The 27830-nt window shown below is 39.9% G+C and overlaps 3 protein-coding genes across 10 annotated transcripts in view; 2 read left to right on the top strand and 1 right to left on the bottom strand.

Annotated features, from left to right (window-relative positions):
* The window catches only part of LOC137130400 (myelin basic protein-like), a 37535-nt gene extending 27899 nt beyond the window's left edge, over positions 1-9636 (top strand). The window contains exon 4 of the mRNA XM_067510504.1: positions 9095-9636. Coding sequence (XP_067366605.1) covers positions 9095-9393 — 299 coding nt within the window. The 3' untranslated portion in view covers positions 9394-9636. The remainder of the gene's footprint in view (positions 1-9094) is intronic.
* LOC137130401 (myelin basic protein-like) lies at positions 9516-25741 on the top strand. 7 transcript variants are annotated; one of them, XM_067510506.1, is made up of 7 exons: positions 9516-9650; positions 17891-17995; positions 18174-18200; positions 18995-19024; positions 20938-21021; positions 21125-21143; positions 24220-25741. In XM_067510506.1, the coding sequence occupies exons 1-6, from the start codon at positions 9531-9533 to the stop codon at positions 21125-21127; spliced, it is 369 nt and encodes a 122-aa protein (XP_067366607.1). In that variant the 5' UTR covers positions 9516-9530; the 3' UTR covers positions 21128-21143; positions 24220-25741. The 7 variants fall into 7 exon arrangements, with proteins under 7 accessions (XP_067366607.1, XP_067366613.1, XP_067366611.1 ...); XM_067510512.1 differs by lacking the exon at positions 18995-19024 and having other exon boundaries at positions 20947-21021; XM_067510510.1 differs by lacking the exon at positions 18995-19024.
* Positions 25622-27830, bottom strand: part of LOC137130395 (zinc finger protein 236-like) — a 41573-nt gene continuing 39364 nt past the window's right edge. For both annotated transcript variants that reach the window (XM_067510498.1, XM_067510497.1), the window contains exon 32: positions 25622-27594. In XM_067510498.1, coding sequence (XP_067366599.1) covers positions 27476-27594 — 119 coding nt within the window. In that variant the 3' untranslated portion in view covers positions 25622-27475. The remainder of the gene's footprint in view (positions 27595-27830) is intronic.

The following is a 27830-nucleotide window of genomic DNA, read 5'->3' as shown; positions in this document are numbered from 1 at the left end:
TCTCTTTTCTCGTGGTCAACACAGAGAGCAAGGGGGGAGGATGTAAGGTGCTCTCACTCACTCTGTTTGCTCATTACTAATTCTGTTGAAAAGCTTCCGAAAACACAAATCAGCCCATAATGAAATCAGAATCAAGCCATGCTCTCTGTATAATTGGATTTTCCATGGTGAAGGCGTGTGAATATTTAATATCTGGTGTCCATGGATGGGCGGCTGGATGATGGTGTTAATGCAGCATTGTGGCTGATGTACACAGCTGGGTTTTTATTTACTGACGTGCCCGTTGTTTAAGCCACATAGCTCCCTCTGTTTTTGTGTGTGAGGATTGTGCTTTCTTCCATTTTTCTGCTGGCTTTGTTGCTTGCATTAACATTCATCCATCATCCATGGATCATCATCCAACGCACGCACAAACACACACACACATAAGACAAATGGAAGATCTTTACATAATGTCTTGAGAGCAATAACAAGCAAATGCAGAAAAGAAAAGGAAAATGCTTAGTCAAAGGTGCCAAAGAGCACAAAGTTTAAAAAAGAGCCTTTGAATATCAGGAAAGGTTCAGTGATATATAGTATAGTAACTAAATGCCAATTCTGTGTCAGCCAGTTTTACAAATGCCAGCCTGTGTATGTGCCTGAAATAAGTCACTACAGCAGCAAGTCAGACCTACACAAACATTGCTGTTGAAAAGAAAGCTGCTGTTACACTGGGCTGAACCTTTTATTATGTAAATGCTGTTTTCTGGTGTGTTTTACATTAAGCACATTGTGTAACAATAACCTCCATTAGATGCTCAAATATTAATGCAGTTCATCTTGTGCTTGACTATTCGTGGGCAGGTAGTGGAGAGTCTGTTTATCAGAAAACTTGCTGCTGCTGCTGCTGCTGCTGCACATGGTGATGCTGAGGGAAAAGAAATGATAGAGAAGCAACACAGTGAAGTTACAGGCCAAATGATAAGTGGCTGAGAAGCTTTTTTCTTTCACTGTCGGGGAACCGTGGAATCGGGTAATGATTCTCAGGGGATTCATCACTATAGGGGCCAACGTTTATATTAGTCAAGGATATTTGATCGATATTTTAAACTAGTGTGTATGACTAGTGTGTATTAGGGGAATGGTATATCACTACACATGCATACTGTCAAACCCATGCAGGGAATCTTACTTTATATTCTTTGTACCTCCTGCCACCCTCCTAATAGACTCCGGCTAGTTTTCCACCTACACAATTTGCTGGTTCACATCCATGTGCATATAGTCCATCTTCTCACTGAGACTGGGAACATATTGCTGACTGTGCATGCAACACAGTATTGAGAATATGGCGTGCGTTCATTCCCAAACATATTAAAGTGCCATGGCTCACTCATTTGTCTCTGTGGCGGAGGCTGACGCCAGCTGGTACGGATCCTGGCACTGCCAACATGAACCACCTCCTCTCCTTATGCCTCAAAAGCTCTGATTGTTAAAGGGCAGCATCCATCACTGGACCAGTGTTCTTTGGCTTGATTGTTCAGATTCTTTCTGTCCTCCCTGTCCCCTCTCACCTTGCTTTCTCCCCTCTGATCTCTTCCCCTCTCTATCATGTTTGTTTTCTAAATGCCTCAAAGAGATCCATTAATCCAGAAAATTACCCAAACATACAAACGCTACAGCATCCTTTTTTTTTTTTAAACATGCAGCACATATAGTTCATTACTCATGTCGACAGCCTTTCTTGTCGGTTTTTATGGGGACACACAACATCTTCCTCTGCAATCTGCATCTGTGTGTTTGTGTGCTGTGTTGTAAGAGATTGCGCCTCAGTGTGGCCATGAGTTTAGGAGACCGCGTCATCCGGTCTCGACCATCTGGCAGGACAACCACTGAGTGTGTGTGTGTGTGTGTGTGTGTGTGTGTGTGTGTGTGTGTGTGTGTGTGTGTGTGTGTGTGTGCGTCTGTGTGTTTTAGTTGCTGGGTCTGTAGCTACAAGAGTCCAAGGGGAGGGAATCGTGGGTAACCAAGTGTACAGTCCTTGCTACTGGGTTACATATGTTGGAAAAGATGAATGGGAATCCTTTCCCTCAGAGATAAACAACAAACCATGGAGCTGTGGATGAGCACCAAGTATCTGTGGTCCATTATTATTATGTGTTTTATCTGGAAACATCCATCCTGTGTGTAGAATCAGATGAAAGATCAGACTTCACAGTTCGCAACCAAGACACACTTTTTTCTCAAGTATATCACATTTGACTGCTCACATTTTATATGCCGGACTGTTCTGACAGATGCTTAACAGAAACATTCTACGACTGTTTATTAGCACGTCTTGGGTCTTTATTAAAAATTCTTGTTTGAGTTGTTTGACATCTGGATATCAACAGAGTTTGTGTCGGCAAGTCTGTCACATTACATTGCAGCATTGTTGGGTGTGTAACCCTTAAAGACACTAACCATCTGGATGAAGGTTTGTGACCAGACCGTGTCCGTACACAGACGTGTTAATAGCCATTACAAACCAAGCAGGCTTGTCAGGTGGCTAAACCGATTCATTTATCTTTGTATATAAAATTGGAAAATCTTTAACAGCTGTAGAGTTTCATTGTTATTTCGTCAGTTTGTGCGGGCAATTTTTTGTCAAAGTTGCCTTTTCAGAATGGAATTGGTTGAATGTGGTTGCTGCAGAGGAGCACATGCTCCTCTGACTGTAGGTTGTGACGTAGAGGGAAAGGGAAGTGCAACAAGCATGCAGCGGGCTTTACGCAGTTCCCTCAACGGTATCAGACTCTAGTTGACATTTATATGTTTAAGGAGTAAACCAAAGAATATTCAGTTGTATTTGGATAAAATCCAGATCTGTAACACTTGGGAAGTGTAAAAGGGATAAGTGCTCCCTCTGTGCTTTTTGGTGCACCTATTTATAAAGCTGTCTATTTGTGATCAGATCAGTGTCAGTTTCAACTGAGCCTGCAGCCATAGAATCAACTTCAGCCCTACCTCCTCCAAATACGGTTACAATTATCAACAGATTGATAAATGAGTGCTTGCAATGTGGATTTAGTGACATTTTATAAAGGGTTTGAGGACTTGGTCATAAAAAGTGGAAAGTCTCAGTTGAAACCTTTGACACTAGCATCCGTCTGGCTTACGAGTTCAGGGTATTAATTGTGTTCACAGCTGCGTTGAAGTGTGTGCATGTTTAAATGTTTTGACCTCTCTTGTCTCCATGGGTGAGGAAATGTGCCTGAGCACTATGCCAATGGCATCAATCCATGTTAAGCTCTATTCTGCTTGTGTGCTGTCCCACTGTCCTACTAGAGACACCCATTCATACCAGCTGCCAGTGAAAACCTCATCCTTCACAAACACGTCACGGCAGAGATATAGTATTGTATTAATACACCACAATAAACTGAACATTCATTATTGAGATTCCCCTCGAATCTTAAATCGAACCCTAATTCTTATTTCTGTTGTCAAACATAGCAAACAATGAGAAGATGTCTGCTTAGGCTCTGGGATTATTTTCTTACAGTTTTTTGTAGAAAACAATGGCACATTGACAGATTAACAAATAATAAAAAAGGGAATAGGATATAGAATAGCATAATTAGAAATAATCAGGATTCTTATTGTAGAAACTTTACATGTCAAACTTTACAAGCCAGTATGTCTTATTACTTTCGCATAGCGTACACAGCTGCTACTGATTTAAGAACTTTTAAGTCATGTTTTATATTTAGCAATTCTTCATAATGAACAAAGGTCAAGCTAAAATGGGCTAATGCCACATTTTTTGTAAGCAACCATGTGTTTTTAGCTTTTGGATATGCTAAAAAAAGCTATTTTACTTAACCCCCACAACACCCCCATCTCCCCCAGCCTTTTTTTTTTTTTTTTAAATCAGATTTTTACACATATAAGGGCCCTGCTCAAAGTGAAGTTCATAGGTCATGAAAATGGCTTGTGTTAGAAGCAAGGAATGGTTCTGCTGTAATCTTGATCACATCCAGAAAAATCTCTGGAGGACTAACGTGCTGAATGCCAGATAGGGTTTCAGGGACAGAGAGCATCTTTTTCCTCCAGGCTTGTGGGTGCTTCAGATCCACCATGAATGCACTGGCAGAGGGATTTTTCACCCCTGAGTGGGAGGTTTGGTTTGGTGCCAAATAGCGATGGGTGTTTTTTCAGAGGAATGCTTCCCGTGCCTCAGTCCCACCACAGTCCTTGTTGTTGTCCCAGATGCTAGGTTACACATCCCCTTCAAGCTAAGGAAGAGGAGGAAAAATGAAGAGCTTGAGGCCCACACCCTGCATACCAAAGCCCATCCAGATGCTGATCTTTCCCCTCTTGCAGGGAGCTGAATTTTTCCACAGAACAGCAGCAGAGCACGTCAAAACTCCACTATAATTTTACCTGAATTATTAGGCTGTCACGGTGCTTTAGCTGTCATAGGGACATTTGGAGTTGTCATGGTGAAATAATCAAGATGAGGTAACAGGATATTATCCGATCGCCCTCAGGCTCTGATAATGTCTTGACATTATGAGATGCTGAAAGCATATTTTAAGTGAGGCCACTATCTTCTGGTGCTAATAAAGCCAGACGTATGTCCAGAGTGATGCTTTTGACAGAGAGTGTGCCCCACATCCTGACCTTGGTCTTCCCTCGGAGCAGCTTAAGGACCTGTCTGCTAAATCACGATGCATCTGCCTAAAAAGCTGTCATTATCATAGGATTTCAGGACACGAATAAAGTCTGTATTTTTAAAGGGAGCCAACAAAGTGAAGGCCGACTGCTGAAAGCAGACCCCTGCTTCTCTCTGCACCACTATACATCAGAACGCTGGATAATTGGCCCTTAGTCTATTTTACAAGATGTGCTTCTTCTGCATACACACTATTCTCAAAGCAAAAACCATGCAGCTGGTGGAGGAAGCGCTGTTTATGCATCCTCACATTTTGCTTTTCATCCCTCTTGTCTCTGTCACTTTTTTTTCTAAAAACATTTAAACTGTTAAAAAAAAATAAAAAATACACATGACATGAGAAGTTCATTTCCCTTGTGTTTTCAAGTTTTCCAATAAAGGCTCACTGACAATCAACCGTGATGCATCACATTAAAATTGAGAATCTACAGCTGAGAAGTGACTTTAAATTACACTGAAAACATTTACAACAAGATTAATCTAAGTTGTCAGGCTGAGCAGCACAGACTGTTGTAATTAATGAAAAAATGGTTAGGGGTGCTGAGAGTGTTATTAAGCTCTGCTAGGTGCTGATTGACTACTTGACTCATTTCAGTTGGTATTAAACTAAATGGGAGATTGACTAATGGGGGAAACATTTCAGTCTGTGATTGACTGTAATTTGGAAGGTCTAATTAAAAAGTCACCACACTGAGGAGCACAGTCTGTCGCATCCCCGTCAGAAACAGTCACTGCAAGTAGGTGACTTCTAAGGGTTTATCCAAGTCCTGGCTCGTTTATCTACTTACTACTTAGGAGTCGAACTTAATAAGGCAGGTTACAAGAAGTGCAGGTGACAGGAAACTAATCATGAGGAAATGTGTCATGAGATAATAACTCTCCCTACCAGCAGCTGGTGGTAGTCTTACGCTTTGCACTATTGTGATCTAAAAAGCCAAAGTGGAAGGTAGGACTGTCAGTGTCAATGTAATACCCTACAAAGCTGGCATTTCCTGAACTGTGCTACTCGTTTGGTCTCTAGTTTCTTCGTTCCAAATGCTAATGTCATCGTGGAAACATTTGGGGCTGGAGAGTTATATTATATGTATATTATATTATATTATACATATATATATATAAATATATATTATATTCTATTTGGGGCTGGAGAGTTATATATTATTATTCTCCAGCTATAGCAGGAGAATTAAAATCACCCCACGTCGCTTTGCCCAGTTCTACCTAGAATTTAGGGCATAATTCAACCAAAAAAGTGCAGGGCTTCAACGTTATCCACTAAGACAAATTTGGCTCCTAGCAATATATTTTAATATTGGTTTGCTTTTCTGATAGAACATATTGTAAAATGAAGAGTGGAAAGTAAAAACATGAAAGCAACCGATCACAAACAGCTAATAAAACACCATAACTTAATCCGTTTCTATTTAATAAACTTACATTGCTACTCAGAGAATATCAGCCCTGATCACCCTCTGATACAATGTACTTTGATTGTTAATAGACCCGAATAACTTAATGGCCTTTTTTTCTTCTGTACAGATTAGTAAGCTTACCTAAACGAAGATCCAAATAAATCACGGAACAATAATAATACCTGTTTTGTTTAGACTTGGTGCTCAAGAAGTTCTTTTTGTGGCATTTGATCACTTGCTATCCTTCCTCATTAGGCAGCTGAACATTGTAGGGGAGAGGATTTTTGTTTGTCACAGTAGAGTAGGAGCCGAATAATGAGTTGTGAAAATAGCACCTGGCTCTGTAATCACTGACTCATCGGCATCGATCTACCTATCAATCCCCCACGTGTGTATTATGGTGTGAGACTAAGACAACAAGACCCAAATTTAATAAATGTAAGTATACAATGCAAGTCATCTGAGTAATATGTTGCCCGTCAGCAAACAGCCTTTTTTTTCCGCACTCAGTGTTATAATGGAGTTCTATGGATTGTGGGGGGCTGTTAAAGTTCAGCCACATCACGTTTTTCATTTTGCATCTGCATGTATTGTATTTGTATTCTAATAGCAGATGAGAGCACCCACTGGGCTTAGAAAGAGGAGCAACAGGTGATGGATGATAGAAATGATGGATGAAGAGGGCTCACAGGCGGGGCACAGCAAAGGACAGTAAAACAGCAGCTTTCTTATTTATTCTTCTCTTTGGGGTGAAAGAAAAGCCACAGAAGACCTCCCAAGAGGAAACAGCATTAGAATCTATGATGTTTACGGTTGGATATCAAAGAATCCTATTTTTCGGTAAGCAGATTATAAATTTGAAAACCTCGCCACGATTTAATGAAGCTGTGTCACAGTGGGTGAGAAAAAAAGTTTGGTGTACGTTTAGTGGTACACATAAGTTAAAACAGGCGAAATGGCGATTATGACGATTATTTTTTTGCAGCAATAACTCTTGAAATGTGAAAGAAATGTGAACTACAAAAGACACAAATGAGCCTCTCTGCTGGCGGCCGAGAAGACAAGACTGTCTATCCTCCTATGATTGGCAGATCACACTGTCTGCTGACGAATCCCATGGAGAAACTTAGAAACACAGCACTTAGAATACGTCTTCTTTCCACAGATGAAGCCAGTCATTGTTAGTTTACCTCAACTTTTAGATTTTTTAAATTCCAAGAAAGAGCAATTAGCATGATAAATAATGTAGAGTGTGGTTATTACTAACGCTTACATTTTACCATTATATCCACTTCCCTTTCTATATAGACCTGACTCAGGGACACTGAGACAAATGGGCTGAGAGGTGTTTGATTTGACATTTTAAATTCTCTCATGTCGGCTTTTTATCATTCATAAAATGTGCGGTTACACATTTTGGAAATAAAGTCTTTTTTAAAAAGGCTTTAAATGAAGTGGTTCATTTGCCTTAATAATATTGTTTCTCAACTAGGACTCAGCATTACCTCCAAACACTGAGGGTTTTTGCAAGACTGTTATTCACCATTCGATTCAATCAGATTGAAATGAGAACAATCAGCGAGATAACAAGTATTTCATACAGCATAACGGTTCATATGACTGCCTCACCTGTCTGGGATAAAGCTGTAGAAACCACCCTAGTTTGGCATCTGGCTCTTTTACCATCATCTCTTATCACAGAGGCTAATGTCTTTTTTGACTAATATCTTTTTTATAATCTCTACCTTAACATTTTCTTTTTTCTCTTCTAAAAATGTAATGATTTAATGCAGAGATCCATCTGGTGGCAGTCAGGTACAGGCCACATTACTAACCCAGCAGTCCCGCTTCTGAAAAATATTCTTAGAAAAAAATGAAATAAAGGAAACAAACAACCAAGCTGAAGGTTTTTCAGAGGCGGTGTTTTGATAAAACCTCATATTGGGAGCTGTGATGTGTGTATGACAAATAGTGGGACCTCAGGTATCTCGGGGATAAAGTAGGAGTTGACTCTTCATTTACATTCACATTTGATACATGACTTGCAAATCTTCCAAAAGGAAAATAAGCTGAGGAACTTATTGGACCCAGCAGTTAGAGATTATTATACAGGTGTTGCTGCTACACATGCTTTGTACTCCGGAGAGATTCCCGCTAAAATTGCATCAAATCATAGAGTAGGATACAGGGCAAACAGCGCAGAACCGCTCTGCTGCCTTGGCGCTCTGGGACCCCAAATCAGATAAGTGTCGCCGTGCTCTGGGTTGAAAATCCATACTTATAGGAGTTATTTTAGTGACACTGGAGCCTTTGTCTCTCTATAATAACTATGCACTTGTGACAAAGGGCCACTGTTCGACCAATATTAGCATGCAGATTCTCTGGTGTAGTGCTACACCATTTCTGTCACTACAGTGTGTATATTGTTTTAGAAGCAGGAATGCACTGGGTGCACTCTGCTGTGGGAGCTGGACAGCTTAACGAATAGCTGTTAAAGTGGACGTTACAGGAACGGCTGTTTTTCCATCACACTGTGGACAATATGCTAAAACGTGAATGTTCCCTGCGGGGTCTTCTTTGACTCATGCTGCTCGGGGGGCAACCTTAATCCATCAGGCACTTTCATTATGTTGGTGTCAGAAGCTTCACCAATTTCACTATTAATTTAGCTACTGTAATAAATCAGCCCCCTGAGCACCACATTGTAAATAAGCCGTGTTTTGTGAGACAAAACATTGTCCCCAGACAGGATACAAAACTGTGAAAATGTTACAGAAATGATAACAAAAAAGTTGTCTGTAGTGTCTTGTATCTCACATTTTCTAGTTCAGTAGGTAAAGTTGATCCCAGTAAACATGTGAAGCGTTAACTGTGCTGCAGGAGCAGGAAGGGCACAGTTGGGTGAAAAGAGCCCATTGTGCCACTTTGGTTTGTTGTGTGCCATGCAGGCCCAAGCCCATAGATGACCCTTGTTGTTTCTGCACAGGCCTGGGTGAGGCAGATGCGAACCAGAACAATGGCTGCGTCTCGAAGAAGCCGGTGGTGACTGACTCCACGGGCGCTATGGGCCCCCGCCATCCCGGGACCCCTGCCAGCACAGCTGACCCTGACGCCGCCACACCACGCCCCCACCTGGCCCGCCTCTTCTCCCGAGATGCCCCGGGCCGGGAGGACAATACCTTCAAAGACCGACCCTCCGAATCGGACGAGCTGCAGACCATCCAGGAGCACAGCGGAACGGCTTCAGAGTGCGGGTCGGAGAGTCCCGAACAGGATCTAGAATAGGCTAGCTTTTTTTTTTGTCCCACCCTCTTCTTTTTTTCTCTTTTCCCTCCTCTGTCCTTCAGTCTCTCATTTAAGAGAGGGACAGGAACCCACATTTGACAAAAACAAATATACTCCCAACTACTACTACCACCACCATGGCATCTGCAAGCAGCTCTGCACAGGCCCCCTTCGGGCTGGGCCGGAGGAAGAAGAACCCCGGTGTCCTGGATCAGATTGGAAAGTTCTTTGGAGGAGACAAGAAGAGGAAGAGCAAGGTGAGGAAGCAGGGAGTCGAGGTTAAAAAAACCCGATTCTTCTAAAGTATCTCAGTTCATTCTGCTGATTAACTCCCGGGACCACTTTTTACTTGTGATTCTTTCACGGATCTTATAATATTTGTTCTAAAGAATTATGTTGGGTTTACTGTTGTTTTTATGGTGAACCGAAGTCTGACATTGTCTGGTTAAGAATTAGTGCTGGATAATGACTTTGGGTTGGGTTTCTTTAATTGTTTTATTGTTATGTTTATTTTCTAATTTTTTCTTAAAAATAAGCTTTTAAATAATGTTAGGATAATTTCCCTCTCTCTCTCTCTCTCTCTCTATATATATATATATATATATATAAATAAATATGTTAATCTTTATTTGAATGGTACTGACATTAGTAGCATCTCTATTTTCAGTTAAATTTAATATATCTGTTTGATGTAAAATGGTGGAAATGGAGTTGTTCACTTGTTATAGTTTATTAGAATGCTTGTCAAACTCGAGTTGAGAACAGCTGTGTTCCAGTCCAGGTACTTCCCTAAATGATAATGATGATGTGGCAGATGGGGAATTAATGCCTGTATCATTAGGATATAATACCGATACTTTTTTTTTTTTTTTTTTCTTTGGTTTTTAGAGGCTTTGGGTGCTCTGCAGATAGTTAACACTGCTCCCACGAAAGCTAGTCTCTTTGATTTTTCTGGCTCTAATTTTTACCCATCTGCGATACGTCTGCCACAGGGAGGTATTTCACTATTCTTTGCACAGTGCGGCAGTCTGCTAAGTCACTTTTATAGTTGATCAGATTACGCTATAAACTATCAAAGAGATTTATGCTAATATTTAATAAAAGCTATAAGAGTATGAGAATATAAATATCTATTATCATCCCATGTTTGGGAATGTGTACAAGAATCTGTAACCTCGAGAATAAGAAGTGGCTTATCTTGCAGACAAGTGATTATTAGGTATTACTTAATTTTCTCTAGTGTTGTCAGGAAACCTACAATTTTAACAATTGGTAAATATTAAAAAATTGACACCCAGCACTTCTGATGAGGCCTGCCTTTTTAAAAACTCTTTGTGTGTCTGTGCGTACATGTCCATCTCTGCTGAAGCAGTAAAAATTCCATTGGTACTCCTGGCACGGGCTTTTCACCACTTTAGCCAGACTGGCATTGACTTCCAGACATGATGGACTGACTGGCACTGTTGCCTCAGCTATTAAGGACCAGGCTGCAGCTCTGTTGGTTCCAAAAGCCTTTTCAATCCATGGACCATACATCCAACAATGCCCTCTGGAGGTGCTGATGAAAAGGAATTTCAGCTTCTCCACCATATGTGGTGGAAATGTTTAGCAATGAACATTCATTAAAATTCAGGTAATCTTGACAACACTACTGCAACATGCAAAAGCTAAAATCCCTCCTTCTAGTGCTTTCACACGGAGCAAACTGAAGTTTTCCTAGATGTTTGAGCTTGACTCGCATTGGCCTCTTTTGACAGCTGTTTTAAATCATGATGCTAAGGAACAGTGAGCTGAATCCTGTGGACAAAATACCCTGTCTGATTATAAGCTTTGTTGTTGTTGTCCAGCTACTCTAAACCTGCTGAGTGCTAATCAGAGTGCTTTGACAACATAATTGCAAAGAAATCACTTACCAACATCAAAAATATGCATTTCCCTTTGCCTTATGTCTACTATAAAAAAAAAAATGTGCTTAGCATAAGATTCAGGAAAAAAAGATTTTATATACTCTGTGAATACTCTGTGTGCTGTGAATCATTGCTTTAGCCTGCATTGCTAATCAAGTGTTGTATGCTTTTGTAAAATGTTAATCTTGACACGTTCAGGGGAAAAAAAAAAGGAACAAAGTGTGAAGCTTTCATGTACCATTAGACTAGGGGCCAATTTGTTTGTTTTCCTCAGCATAAAATTGTGCATTGCTCTTCACTTTGGCAAGTTGTTAATAATACAGATGTACAAATATATATATATATATATATGTATTCACCAACAGTTTGCCTTCAAATGACAAGTGTTCATATCTCAAGTAAATGATATACAGGTCCCCCACCCCACCCCCCCACCTCTGCTGCCTCTAGCAAAAAAAATATAATAACCTGCACTAACTCTCTGCTGCAAACACTTATTTTTCCAGCAAAAACTCCTAATGAAGACCGATGTTTTTTAGAATAACGTCTATCTGCGTCCACAGACTTTCTCACAGATGTTCTTATTGCATACTTAGACTGCTGGGCGACAGTATTAGTGTAAAAGATTGTGCCAGTGATTTTCCATCGGTTTGTGTCGTGCACACTTATTTCAGTGAAGCTAAATTGTTTTGAGATTTGGCAGATATTTGGAAGATCTGAAGCCATTTACCATGTGTTTTCTTGTGCTTTTTAATGTCGGATGTATTTACATAATTTTCAATCAAAGCTTAACTCTGATTAAATATTAAGATGGTATGCAAGATATGTTTCATAAGTTGATGCCAAAGGAAGTCTGCATTGGAATGCTAATGGCTTTTTCATCATTTCAAATTACAGGGGTAATGGTGTTCTAATTGAAGGGAAAATTAAATTTGCATGAATATTAATTATTCATCAAGAACAGAGAATGGATGAAAGTCTTCATTTGCATATACATTTGTAGAATAGCAGAGAAAATCTGTCATATAATGCAATGCAGATGGAAGTACTGTACTGTATACAAATCAGGCATTAAGCAGAAACACTCATTAATAACCAAAAATTATGGTATACTGTACTCTAACCCCAGTGTCTTTGATGGAGAGAGGGGTGTGAGCATTCAGCCCTCCCCTCCCTCTCATCTATTAGCTCACCTCAGGTTCATGTGTCTTAAACAGAGTCTAAATAAGTAGTGGATCAGTGATGATGTCTGCTTTTGTTCCGCCTTTAACTTTGCAGTGTATACTGTTTCATGTGTTGTGAACTGCTGTGACGGGTGACCTGACCCTAACCTGAGTATGTTTTGGGGGGCGGGGGGGAGATAGTTGCTTGATTAAAAGTCTTTAACAACACACCCAGTATATGTTTTGTTTTGTGTTCCTTCATATTTGGCCCAGTGTCTGTTATTTTGCTATTTTTCTGCTGTAAAACATAAATTGTTCTAACTGCTCTGCTAACACCTGGTAAGACCCTGCCACTCCCACTTCTCATTACTCCCAGTCGAAGTGCTGTCGCCGTTCATCTTTGTATGGCGACGTCCAAGCTGCGGCTGTTAGAGCACAGTCAGTCGGTCACATCAATGCATTTACTGCAAAGCGAAAGAGGTTATCAGATGATTTTTACCGCTCTGATTACATTCACAAATGGATTGATGGCTTGACCTGTTTGCGTGATGAAACTGTGAGAAACGACAATAAGCCATCTTTTGCTTTCTGACCCCCAGCATGTTTACTCAAAGACAAACTGATTGTTTGTATTTCCTGAAGACATGTTCATTTACATTCATTAATTTAGTCTCCAATCTGTGTTGACACTTGAGTCATTTAAAAAAACATGCATAAATGGAAACAGCAATACTTTCATGAGGATTACTTCTATTCTGACTAATTTACATTTTTATTTTGGATCATACCAAGAAACAAGTACAGGCAGGCAATGTAGCACAGGAGGTTATTATGCAAACAAAACAAACACTGTCGAGGATTTGGGACAGACGTACATTTATATTAAAAAATAAAAGCTAAAGGGCCAAACATGATAGAGGACTACTGACGAAGAGCCCCCATATATGTAGCAGAGGGTAAAAAATGCTGCTACTGCTTAAACATATGTTTAATGTGTAACCTTAAGGGAGTGTTTGAAATGTTTTATGGGGGAGAAAAAGCAAAGCAAAGATAAATACAATTAATACTGGCAAAATTATGTCGAACCAACAACATGTTGACTGCTACCCAAAATAACATTTTCATATACCCCGATCCCCTCTAATAGTTTTCACACAGTCCCAAAGATTGTTTTTTTCTTCCCCAGCTCTGTGACAGTGCAGGTAATTACTTAATTAGCCTCTTTGTCCTTTGCTTTTTGATCTTGTGAGACCCAGGGAGGAACTAGCTGCGGATGCCGGGTTTGTGTACCTTCACTGGGAGACAAACTGCTGTGTTTTTCAGCCAGATCGATTGACCCCGCTCTCCCTCAGTTCATGAATCTGACAGAGTGCAACTACAGAAAAAAAAAAGCAGATCCTGAGAGTTAAACAAACCTTTCGTCCGCACTCAGATTCAGGTGTTCACACTCTGCTTTCTAACAGCCACAAGGGGCCTGAAAGGCTGATGATTGAAGATGTAACAGGGAAATATCCTTCAATTTAGGGCTGCTAAATATCGGATTTCTGGAAAAGATCTCAAATATGTTGATCCATGAAGGTGTTTACTAATAATGATGATGATTGAGATTTTCAACCAAGTATCTTCAAGTCATGTCTGCGGGTGATTAAATATTCAGTATCATCCATACTGAAGCTGGCACCTGGACAGCTGTGACCTCTAACCTCAGAGGAGGAGGTTGTTATCCTTAACCTGTAGTTTGTGAGAAGCTACTGGGCTCTGGTTCATAATTTCTCCTCTTTATTTCCTCATGTTCCCACCTCACTATATATGATTATCTGAACAGTACTAGTTGGGAAGCTGGGAAGCACTTTGCCTGACTTACACATTTAATACATATTGTCACATTGTAAAGTGCTTTAAATAAAAGTCATATACAAGTAAACAAGATGTAACTTATTGAAATTTAGTGTAGGTTGCTAGGAGTTGTGGCATTTAGCTACCTGTGTACAGTACAGGTCAGGTGGTTATAGTTGTACAGACATTCATGGTGCCCAGAGGATGCATCCTAATGACTTTGAGGAGACTGACCTTGTGGTTGCATGGAAAATGTATCCAAAAAAGTATTTTTTTTTTAATTAAGGGGTGTCCTGACTTTTTATTTAGTGGCATCTACTGTCAAGCTCTCAGTAGATGGCAAAAATGTTTTTGATCAAATATTAGAAAAAAAAAAACTGTCACTTTTCTTTTAGCCTCACTTGTAATTTGAATATTTATCCCTGCTGAACAGTTCCTATTAGCATGTGCACATGTCTGGCTGTATACTGTATGATTTACCTTCTGAGAGAGTTAGAAGGGCATTTCTCTCATGTTAAGCCAAGTGAACCACTTAAGTTCACAGATAAGTGTTATTTTTTTTAAATATATTTTAGTTACATCCTAAGCATTTTTTTTCTAGAATTTCACAAAAAAATACTTTAAAGATATTGTTATGCCATTGAGACTGGTCTGTATGGTAACTGAATTATAATTATATATGAATTATAGTCAATATTATGCTAATGAAACCAGGAAAAAGAGATAGCTACGTTAGTATGAGCAGTGATTGGAACCATGACAGTCAATGAAAAGAGCAGCAACTACAAAAAAATGTAACTCTACCAACAGGAGTTCTATGCAAAGGGCGCAAAAATTCAGCATGCATATCTTCTATCTATTCTATCTCACACACACACATGCTTGTCTCTTACTCCAACATCAAACACGGATCAGTGATTGTCCTTCCTCCTTTAAAAGACACTACTGAAGTTGCTGTGGTGGCAAACGGACTAACAAATTCTGCAACAACTTACTTCAGTAACGGCTCTGTCTTTGCAGAAAGCCTCAGTGACATTGCACAAGATTTACAATGAGGATCTTCCACATTAGTGGAGGTAATGGAAACATCATCTAGGCTGCGTTTTCCCTCTCAGAAACCTGTAAAATACACTTGAAACTTCAATTCAGTAGAGTAAAGTAGTTCGGCCTCATGAAAGTGAGTGAAAAGTTAGCTGGTGTTTTCGTGCTCTTGTTATTCATTTATTTATTTATTTTTAGCTTTTTCAAATGTAAAAAAAACATGACAGAAAAATTGTTTTAAAGCAGGAGAGGAGAACAAAGAGAGCAGAGCTTCACATCAAAGCTAAAATTGAGACTGTAGCAGCCAGAATTCATCCAGCATTGTTTGATATCCCATTTCTTCTCCCATGTCTTCTGTCTCTTCGCACAGTGGTGGCCAGCGAGGATGCTCTGTTTTCTCCCTTTCATTTGTGCCCACATTTCCCCTCATTTACATCATGACAAAAACACGCACACAAACACAGAGACAGAGAGACAACACTTATGAAAGAGGACATCATTAAGGGAACTATTGTGAGAATATCCGGGATTGCTATATACACACTGACGCCAGTAGGAGAAAGGGTGGGTTCACTCCTATTCAAGCAGCCGAACTCTAAAGTTTTATACACACTGTAAATGTCATATTTTTCCCACATGGAACAAGAATTCCATTTATATAAGCTGTTGTGATTTGTCTTGATGCCTATTTAGGTGTGTTCAACCCTATTCAACCTTGCTTTTTTGTTTTGTGTTTCCTTCTCTTGATCTAGCTGTTAATTGATCCATTTCCACAAAACCCCTAAAAGACAGTAACAGTGACACATCATAATGTGCAAATGGGAACGGCTGCAAAGGTTTCCACCCTTTCAGTTACCTCATCTTACCTTAAGGTTTTTAAATGTGAGATAATGGATGTGAACCACCAAGAGCACCCCAACACCCACCACCCAAAACCCGTAAGCACACGCACATTTTCATATTGCATTAATGTGGTCAGAGAAAAGGGATTGAATGGGTAACATTAACTGAACAGACTCGACATAGTGAGTGGGTGGAAGTGAGCGTCCTTTCCCCCCGGTGGGCTGCAGTTCGCTGATGGCGTTCGACACATGAGGAATTAGGCTTTTCACCTTTTATGTGTCTGCATCTGTTAATAAAGTATGTTTTTTAGGAATATCATTTTTAATCAGACCTAATAGTCAGACGACCTTGTTAAGCAGTCGTCTTGTAATGTCTGACTTTGAAGCCCTTGGTTGCATTGATTTGTACTTGGAGATGGTTAATTAGTTTTCATTGTCAAGATAAAGTCCCCGAGGTGACGTTTTCACCTCCTCTTTGTTCCATTTGAATTTGTTTTTGATGAGCTGTGGCCACAAGGTTTGCCAGTTTGGGGTAGGGGTTAATGGGGCGTGGGTTGTCTGTGTCGTGAAGCTGCTGTTAATGTTGCTTATTGTGTGAACACGGGACAATACAGGACATGAGATCAGACCCTGCACTTCTAATATGCTACCCAACTAATAGTGCTAATTGTGTCTCATCTTGACTTCTGCAGTGCTCTTCTAACAGGGATACCAGTGTGTGCGATCAGACCTCCACAGATTTTGATCAGCCAAACTGAAGACATCGCACCACTGTTAACTGCCACGGCTTCCTTTGATAGCCCATATCAGCACCTTCCTTCCTAAACACCCTGATCCAGCTTTGGCTTTAGAGACAAACATCGCCCGGTGGCCCCAACGCCGCAGCTAAAGATGCCAAGCAGAGCTGTGCAGCTCAGTGGTCCCACGATGGAGGAACTGAGTACACGCTCAGCAGCCTCACTGCCAATTTTCAAAAAATATAATCTCAGGAACCTGAAACATGTTTTCTCCTGGCACTATGTTTTTAATGATTTCACCATGACTTAAATGTCATGGAGAAATCATTTGAAACAATGTATGAAATGTGTCCAAAAAACATGGAAAAGTCGAGTCCAGATTTGCTGCACATAAGTGAAGGTGTATGTTTAAAAATAACTAATTGTTGTAAATTAATTTCACAGTTGTTACTAATGTTGCAGCTGGTAAAGGTGGTGCTGCTTTTAGAAACTACATATGTACATATGACAACTCCTTAATCCATAATAACATGCTGTAATTTCCTCAGATGTGTAATAAAGTACAAGCAAAAATAACCCCCCCCCCGCAAAAAAATCAAAATACTCAAGTATAAGTTTGTACTTCAGTTCAGCACTTGAGTAAATGTGCGTAGTTACTTTCCACAGCTCAGAAGCCACTTCTGTCTGTTGTGTCATGTTTAAGATTAAAATACGCTGTCGCCCATAAAGCTGGAAGTAAAACCCTTTACACAACACATTTCAGCCACACAGCCTCTTTAGTGCTCTTCTATAGATTATTTAAGGTTTATTTATCAAAACTAGTTGCAGTTTTTGTTCAACAGCTAAGCACGACTCGCCAAAGCACAACATTTTTGTGCTTGTATTATTTAAAATACATGTACAGGTGTACATTTAACATCTATGTCTGTTGATCCTCTCCTTCTGTCCCGTTGGATTCCTTTATGTCACAGGGATCTTTCCGAGGTGCCCTCTCTCCAGCCCCTCAGAAAGCCTCTGCAACTTCCCCACGTAAGCGCGGAGGAGAGAATGCTGTGGTCCATTTCTTCCGCACGATCGTAAGTAATTCCTTTAAATGACCTGCACCTCCTAAGTAGTCACCAGATCTACGGTCAGACATTTCAAACTGCTTCAGCAGTCCTGCCTCTGTCCTGCCTATTGTCTCTTTGCTCTTTTGGTACTGCTTTGTCTTTGTCTGTCAAACCTCTTTACTGTCTGTTATTAACTCTTATTTAGGTGTCCCCTGCCCCTCCTAAGTCCAGGGTGAGTCTGCTTTACTACTTTTGGAGTTATAATTTATAGTCAGACATCAATACACTTAAATAGACAAGTATTTATCCTGGTAATGGATAAAAATTATACAGAACTGTTTGTTTAAATATCAAGTCTTTTCGAAATCAACTCATTAAATGGGCTATTTTCAGTCCGTGTCAGCCCGTAATCATGGTTCAGTAGAAGACCTTCAACCCCGTGGGAGGTTCAGTTGTCCTTGGTGCATCTGAGCTACAGTCTACAGTGAAGTAAAAAACATCCACTGTCAGTTTGAAGGAGGTCCAACCTCAACCCTCGGCAGATTTTTGTTAGTTGTTAAAAATACGTCACCAGGTCACCCCTGCTTCTGCAGCGGTTATAACTCACCTTTTTATAACTGAACAGTAACTACGGGCTGATAAGTACTTCACGAAGCCCCATAGCATGATGGGATACAGTCAAATCGGCTGGTTTAAAAGCTTTCACTGGCATCACAGTGGCAGTGTGGTTGTTGTCTACATGCTTGTTTGTCTTTGTCTTTTTTCTAATGAGTGTCACTATGTGTGTGTTCTTATCGACGCGAGCATCTGTCTTGCTCCTCTCTCCTTTCTGCCCCTGCCCCTTCCCTCTGTTCCTCATCTGCTCCTGCCCCCCGTGACCCTGTGACTCCTTCCTCCCTGGATGGACCCTCCTACCTGCCTCCTCTCCCACCCATCCTGCCCTTTCGCTGAGTAAGACACACATTTCTATTTTTCCCCTGTCCCTTTTACCCCTTGTCCTTGTCTGTTGTTTATCTGCACATCCAGTGGCGAGGACTAGCAGCAAAGATAGGCCTGGTAGGTGGCAAAAAAATAAATTCAAAAAACCCAGAGGTTTCATGCCTAATTAAACTGAAACAAGGGCAAGTGGGGTCACGCTCTCAAACCGCCTTTGAGTGTGACGTCTGTTTCTCTGTTTCCATTTGGTCTCTTTCAAGCATTTGTAACCCATTGATATCTCACTGGTAACGCCCTCATTCTCTTCACTATATTTAAGTCTACTTTCAAATATACCACCCACCCATTGCAGTCTGACTCTTGCTTATCATGTGTGTGCATATTCATGATAACACATGCATTAGTCTGCTCTTCATTATCCCCGTTTCATTACAAAAATTCCTCTATGGCTGTCTGAAGTGCCTTCTGATTCCTTCATTTTATTATCAGCACCTAATTTAAGGTCTTCATGCACGTGTGTACTGCACTGGGAATGTGTGAGTCTAGAAAGGAAAATGGTGTGAACAAATGAAACTGCTATAGGGTCTATACAAAACTTATTGGTGGGGGTCTATTGTAATCTTTCCCTTGGCTGGAGGTAGGCCTGTCTGATCATTTTAAGAAGGCAGAAGATGATTTATTCTTTTCATGTTCACATGAAGAATTTCACAATTTGTTGTTGAAAAAAACTGCACTTTGCAGTTTATATATTTCTGTATTCTTAATGAGGTACAATTACACGCATACTGCATCATAGCACAGAGCAATAATTTACAGTTTGATCCTGACACCAGCTTATATTGCATAAAATGAAATAAGCAGCAGCAGCTCGGGGAATGAGTGTCCTTTCAAGCCTGTCTCCTAAAAATTACATTCCTCCAAAACCAAACTGCAAATAAATTAGGGTTTTTAATGGAACAAATTACAGCTGCATTGTATTTTTTATGAAAATATTCAGAATATAGTGTAAATGGTGAGTTGCAATTACGTTGACAGTGAACATATCTATAAAATGTTCACAGACAATGTAGTTTTGTCCACCACCATATGGAATCTAGTGAAATAATCTGTTTTGTTTTCTGAAGAAATGGCCAATCTTACTATAGAATATCATGTTTGTCTATTAAAGCAGTTGTATTTAGACAATTAGAGCAGCTGGTCAGGGCAAGAGAAAAATTGAGGGATGGTTTAATTGGGGAAAATATCAAAACAGTGACGTCAAACACAACGTGATTAATAGATCTTTCTCCAACCAATCTTTCTAACATAAGTGGTTTTCTTGCCTGAACCTGACCAGACATGGGACTCAGTCGAAAATCCATCTCAAAATATGTTGCATTGGAACATAATGATTAACCTCATTGTGTTCTCTACAAAAACATAATCATATCTTTGCAGTTTAGCTGTATAGGACCATAATTGTAAGGAGATAAGGTTGGTCTGTCCCATCCTCATGTTGGCTGTAATGTGCAAATAGTTATTTAGAGAACGAAAGATGGAAAAGAGGAAAAGATGAATCTATTACGTTGTTCAAATGCGTTTTTACAATAAACAGTGGAAATTCTTACTATCAAATTAAAGAACTGCCGTCGGTGGTTTAATATAAAAACCAATCTGCAAGAAACATTTTCTTTTAAGATCAAACTTTCCGGTTTCGTAGCTTCCCTAGTTTGTGCATAACTGCTGGACAAAACGAGAAAACAGTTAGAAGCAAGAGTAGGTCAGGATTGGAATGCAGCAGAATCCTTTTGTGAATGGTTTTCTTCAATTTGTTGAGTTTTTGTAGAGCGCACAGATCCATCACTGCTGAACATACCCTAGAGGAGGAGCTCTTATGCGTGAAATTCTCTTCTCCCCTCACTTCTTTTTAACCATTCCCCACTGAATTGAAAAGAAACCCAGGGCTCTCTGTAGAAAGCCACAGCCTCATCTTAATCCCCTGCCAAACATCCCCAAGACTCTTCTAATGCGGACTATCTTTCTCTCTTTGCCAGGGTACCCAGAAGTCACATTCTGCTAAAGCCAAGAAGGCCAGTGCAGGGGACGGCAAAGGCACCCTGACTAGGATCTTCAAAATGGTAAAAAAAAAAGGAAAAACCCTGACAAACACATTTCAAGCTATTTTAATTACGTTTATCATTTCCCTAATCACTTTCTTGCCCCTTTTTTTTTCTTCCTCAGTGATGATATTAGCAGCAGAGTGAGTAACTGATACGTCAAGGAGGGATACTTGAGTTTTACTCACTCCACATTTGTTCAACATTGATATGCTTAGAAGACATCCTAATCTCATTACCACTGCAGCAGCAGCAGAATAATAAGAGGCTTTCTGAGACGTGAATGATTGTTGTGCCTGCTACAAGCTTTGTGCCAGCTCTGGTGAAGTCATGCTGATGTTGGTGGATCTAGGTCTGATAACAGTCAGGCAGGGCTGTAGTTAACACACTGGAACTGCTTTACAGGAAAATGGTTGCCTGTGCACACATGTACTGCACAGTGTAACATTACAAAGCAACATCATCACCTTTTAAACACTACTAGCTCCTTCAGGTGCTCTGGAGGATGTCACCACATACAACTAATCCTAAAGCTGTAAAAGCTGTCATTGGTTGATGGACTTTAGGATGTTCATTTTTTAATGCTTAAAATCCGCAGCAAAGCTTCCTCTTTAAACAATTTCCAATCTAGATGACAAAAATAGCCACCATGAAATTGTATCAGTCCTTCTACGAATTTGCAATGATGCGATGGTAATATTAATTAAACCGATCGCCAATTAATTCTGTGTGATTTTGCTATTTAAAGAACAAAAAAAAAAACCTTCCAACGTGCATCCTGTGGCGTAATCAGGCATTTCCGGTCACCTTAAAAAAGTCTGCAAAATCCTAGAGGGACTGCATTTTCCACATGTAAATATAAATCTTTTGTGAGCAGGTTTAAATTCTTATATTGACATTTTCTTGATCAATGAATAACCCATTCTAAAATATTTCAAGCTGCTTTAGTCAAAAGTTGTATAAAAACAATGAAAAATGTGACTGGTGTCGGTCAACACAGAATTTTCACTTGACTGCGATTCCAGTATTTCAGCAGATTTTTGTTTTATAGCCCTAAACTTTTGGTAACTCACATCGGCTCTGTGTTCACAGAAGATAAAAGGAAACTTTTAAAACAGGGTTCAGTTACGTTATGCGGTCATGGGGTGTTGCTCCATGTATGACCCTAAATCTGTCGAGAAAAATATAAAATAACGTCCTGGAGAAATCCACAGTGCCAATTGTTGGAGAAAGTTATGGCTCCTCTAACAGAATAATAACCAAAGCATTGAAATATGAGGAAAAGAAAATCAGATCATTCTGATGTGGCTTTGATGAGACCTGATTTTAATCCATGTCTTCTAGCCATTGTTATTTGTTGTACTATTTGTTACATCATAAATTAATGTGTGTCAGCTATATTAATTGCAGAATAGAGAATGGTGGATGCTTCACTATTGACAAATACATTATTACACACAATGTCCACATATTTATTGCAATTACAATTTGAAGTAAAATTGAACTGTTCATAGACTGTAAATGAGTGCCAAGCACTTCGAAAATGTTTGTTAGCTCTGGTCGTTGCCTATAAAAGGTTCCTAGTCAAATAAGCGTATTTACTATTGAGAGACGGGCTATTCACAAGTTTGAGCGTGAGCTTTTAGCCCAGAAATTTATCATACAAGTTATGCAATAAAAGAATCTGAAAGTTTCCAAACATTCAATCTAGCACTACCCCAGCTTTTTGCCTTTGGAGCATGTTTGTTAGCACTTACCTCTTCTCGACTATACGAAAGCCTTATTAAGTTGATTTGTTTTCATATACTGTAACATAAAAGGGAGTGGCAGCTTTTATGCCCTTCTACGTTTTCCCTGTCAGGTTTTAATTAGCCAGTCATGCTCACTGTATCTTACATTAGTTAGTTTAGCAATTACTGAAGGTAGAGTAAAATCCAAATTTCCCCTGGGCTGCGTCCTCATCTGTAGTGGCTAAATTGTTGTAACTAAGCTACAAGAGAGTAAACAGCTCTAGAGACGGTAAAACTTCTGCCACGCTCATTTCAGATGTTTCTCGCAGCTAATTAGCATTGAGTCACGGCCATGACTCCCTCACATCGCTTTTTTTCCACATACAAATAGAATCGTGATCTAAATGACAGAAGCATAAAGCTTTGTTGACTTTTAATTAGCGCTTTGATTCTAGGTTCTCTTGCTGTACTATATATAGTATATATGTGCTACACTGTTGCCCATAAAGTTGGAATTATGTTGACATTCTTCTTTTTAAAGGTTAATTGTGTTTTAAAGACTGTTTGGAAAATGAGTCTTTGTTTTATGGAGAGGAGATCTTTTTAGCAATCCATAAACCTTTATCTTATTTGTAATTCAGGTTATTATCTCCAAACAATAATTATTATTCCCATAGTTTAGTCAATATTTATGATTAGTAGCAGGCCTGAAATTTGCCCACAAGCAAATCAGTGTTATGCAATAATGTTAAGCCCTGGTCCAGGACCTTATTCATTTTAATGATGTATGTCTAAAACATTTTGTATCGCTGGATGAAAGATCTGGTAAAGCCTGCTAAAATACACTATATTGCCAAAAGTATTCGCTCACCCATCCAAATAAATGAATTCAGGTGCACAAAGCAAGGTCCATAAAAGACATGGATGAGTGAGTTTGGTGTGGAAGAACTTGACTGGCCTGCACAGAGTCCTGACCTCAACCCGATAGAACACCTTTGGGATGAATTAGAGCGAAGACTGCGAGCACTGTGTATTATGTATTTCATAAACACACTCCTACACCTCGTGAAAAGCCTTCCCAGAAGAGTGGAAGCTGTTATAGCTGCAAAGGGTGGGCCAACGTCATATTAAACCCTATGGATTAAGATGGGATGTCACTAAAGTTCACATGGGTCTAAAGGCAGGTAAGCGAATACTTTTGGCAATATAGTGTACTTTTCTTTATGACTTTAAGTAGCAGGAAGCTACAAATTTGCCAAGTAGCTAATATGTCCATCATCACTGGTGCAGACAAAGTACAGTTATTACTTTCTGCACATATTCTGCCAATGACACAGAGCTGTTCTCTGAGGTGAATATACTCATCATATAATCAGTTCAATGAGCAGTGTCCCAGAATCCAGGATCAGAGTAGCCTTTTACTGCCGAACCAGAACTGCAGGATTGTTAGTTTCACATATTCATCAGATATGTCTTGTCTGTTACACAGGGAAGCAGGAGTTCTTCTCCAGCCAAACGCTGAGGTCCCTCTCTACAACCCTTTCCAACAGCACAAGGGCAGATGTTCGAGGACATGGGACTAAAGTGGGGAAACAAAAGAGGACGAAAAGGAGGAAAACTTGTCACCCCTTAAACTCACCTTCCTTTCCATCGCTAATAACACTCTAACGTACCCTAAATACCCATCTCTCCTATTACTGCCTCATTCCTTTGGCTGGTAGATAGCGACACAATCTGTTGCCCTCCACCTCACCTCCTCTCCTGCATGCGTTGTGCTGCGTTAGTGCAGTCATCATCATTGGTGTCAACTGTTTGCTGAAATTGATATTGAAGCCGCTCACATGTGCAGCCTGAATGACCCCTGTGACCCCGCCGTGGCTCTCTCTCTATATACTTGTGCTTGAGTTGCTGTGGATGTCAATGGTTTCTCTAACAAAAGGTGGCTAAACGGAAGTAGACCTGGAGCAGTTGAAGGTTAAGGCCGGTGCGAGTTCGACTGACTTGACCGTAATTGCCACTTAATGGTTTGACGAAAAGACCAGGTTGTTTCTGCTTTAGTAAAGGGGGGTTTTCCGTCTTGTCATACGTCTTTGTCATTTCCTCAGATCTTTTCTGTGCACCCAAACGTAAACCTGTGCTTGAGTTTTGTGTCAGATTTAACAGATATTACAGTATTACGAGAGCCAGTTTGGTCATAGTGTGTATTCATTCAATCCCTGTGTCTTACTTGTATTTAAGTGTCCTGTCATAAATGTGATGTTGCTCTGTGTTTGTCGTTATGGCTGGCTGTGGCTTTTGTTGGAAAAGTTGCATCTCTAAACTTTCTAAATCAATTTTATGCAGTTACAACTGAAAACTGACGAATTTGGCATTTCTAACGTATTATTTCTTTTCCACCCATGAGATAGACTAATTTTCCCGTCCAAATGAATAACAAAATTATGTTGTGCACTATTTTCCACTTCTAAAGCTTTCAGACTGAATCAGAAGCACGATGCCAGATTCAGACCTTTCATCTATGCAATAGTTTAGTATAGTGTAGTTCTCCTTCACGTCTTTGCTGATTGTATCTTACAAACAGCACACATATTGTAAATTAATTCACTCCTCAACAAGTCCCTTTCCTCTTGACTACCATAAAAAGCAGCTGTGTTTCATTCTTGTGGATAATTTGAAAACACAAACACAATTTCAAAAAGGTGCTCTGTTACTAACTCTGTTATGGCATAAGGTGTTACTTGAGATTGTGCAAGGTGAAAGTTTCTGACAAAAGAAAAAGCTCAGCACTGCCACTAGTGCTGTTCCAAACATCCATCTTCCAAAAGCCTGCATGTGTGGTGTGTAACGTCCATCTCTCCTCCTGTTTGTGTGCTTGAGCCTCATGAGTGCTGTTTAGTGTTTTTTGAATGAATGATGTGAATGAATGTAATGATCCTCCTCATTACTGTATGTGTAATACAACATGACCAGCCATTTAACAGAGAATAAAAAATAAAAATTTTAAAACCCAACTCTACTCACTGCCTTTTCTTTGGTGTGTTTTGTCCGAAATGCACAAGCTCCAGCAAATGATGCATCATTATTTAAAAAAAAAGGTGAAGCAAAGGGAAGTAATGTTATTGGGTCAGGTCACGGCAAAAAAAAAAAAAAAAAAAGATATGACAGCTGCTTTAATGAAGGCCACATTTATGACTCACAGGGGAATTATTATTGATGACGAGTCTTCTGATCATAGGTGGGTTTCAGTCCCTTTAAAAAACCACATCATGTTTTCATTCCTACTGATGAATGAGGAATATGAATGAATGAATGATGAATGTATATGTCCCAGATGTTACCTCAGCTACATGAGAAAACACATGTATGGCTCAGATGTTACCATAGTGCATGTGGCCCATATATTAAAAGGCATATGGCTCAGTCAGTGACTGCCAACAATAAAACGCTAAAATTTACCTAAGTCATGTCCGCCACATCTGGACTGCCTAAAGTGGCCCACATAATACAATTAAGAATTGGGCCTGAATTTACCAGTATGCATGTGGACCACATCTAGATTGCCTCAACCAATCCACATAATAGAATGCAGATATAGCAAAGATGTTGCCAAAATGCATGTGGGTTGCATAGCAAAACCCAGATTTGGCCCAGATGTTACTGAAATGCATTTGGGCCACATCTGGTTTGTGTAAAATAGTAAAGACAGATATGGCCCAGTTGCGAAAAGGCAAACATGGACTCTTCTTTAAACAGGGGGAGTTGTATGTAAAGCTGGACCCGCAGTGTTCCATTGCTTCCAGTAACAGAGACAAGTAAATTTCCGTAAGACATTACAATGGAGTCTTTGTAGAATAAAAGAAAGCTTAAATGAGCTTAAATTAGTAGAAAAATTAATCTTAATTTATTATGGACAATAGAAAATACAACTGCAAGTAAAGGGGAAAACGGCTTCTCGTCTGTACATTAGCTTTTCCTCCTATCAAATGCAACATTATGTCCAAATTATGTTATTCCAACCAATCCACATATCAGTTCATCAGAAAGTACACTATTTACAGGATAATCCACGATAAAGAAAATGTCTGTGCCAGAAGTCTAAATGACACAACTGGAAACACAACAGTGACATGTTCAGTGAAAAGCTGAGATAGCATCAGAAGAGCGCATTGCTAATCCTGGCAAACATATCTGGCACAGTTTTCTCACTAAATTACATTTCACATTGAATTGAAATATGTACAATATTAAATATGTAAAAAAAAAAAGTGACAGATTTCTGTTATGTTATGTGCTGCTACACAGTTGCTTCTGAAGCCTTAATGGTTACACATACATCCCTCTGAGAAGATCAATAATGAGGAGTCGAGACTCTCATCTCTGGGGAGCTTTCCAGCATGGTCAGCATTAGAGCGACCTGCATACTGACTGGAGAATTCGCTGGGATGCCCATGTTTATTAAGCCAAACCTCTGCGGACGTTATCATATTGATGACAATCAGACAGTAGCAAAACAGATAAGAGCCATTAAGCCAATCACATGGAACCAGACTCCCCTTACTTCCCTGCTAATCTGGATAAACAGAAGGGGGCTGCTACTAGGTTAAAAGCCCTGGATATACAGTGGAGCAAAGGTATAATGTCTTTTTCTAACCAAATAACCTCTCGGAAAAGAGGAATATGTCTGGAGAAAATTTGCTTTAGTTCTATAATTCAATCAGTGCTCTTTGACTCTTGTGGGTTTTTGGTCAGGAGAAGACGTGCCAGTCTCCAGATGATTCAGGGACCACTTCCAGGTCAAGTTCGGGTGTTACCTCGACTGGAGGTGCTGCTTCTTCTTGCCCCAGAGACACTTCTTGGATCTGACCTGGATGGAAAAAGCAGGGAAAAAAGAAATAAATGATGTGTGCAGGGAGATACACCCTGTGGTGGACATGAGAGGAGACAAAAAGCTCAGCAGTTTGTCCCAAACACCTAGATAAACTGGCCTACACACATCAGAAACAAAACTAGAAAAAAACACTTATCGTGGAACTTTTGACCAGTAAAGTCCTGTTGCAGTCGAGAAAAAAAAGCTTGGCATGTCCATTCTGCTTCTTATTG

This window comes from Channa argus, chromosome 7, assembly GCF_033026475.1.
Source record: "Channa argus isolate prfri chromosome 7, Channa argus male v1.0, whole genome shotgun sequence".
In the NCBI taxonomy this organism is placed as follows: Eukaryota; Metazoa; Chordata; class Actinopteri; order Anabantiformes; family Channidae; genus Channa; species Channa argus.
The sequence above is the reverse complement of the archived record's forward strand: the minus strand, read 5'-3'. Positions and strand labels throughout refer to the sequence as shown.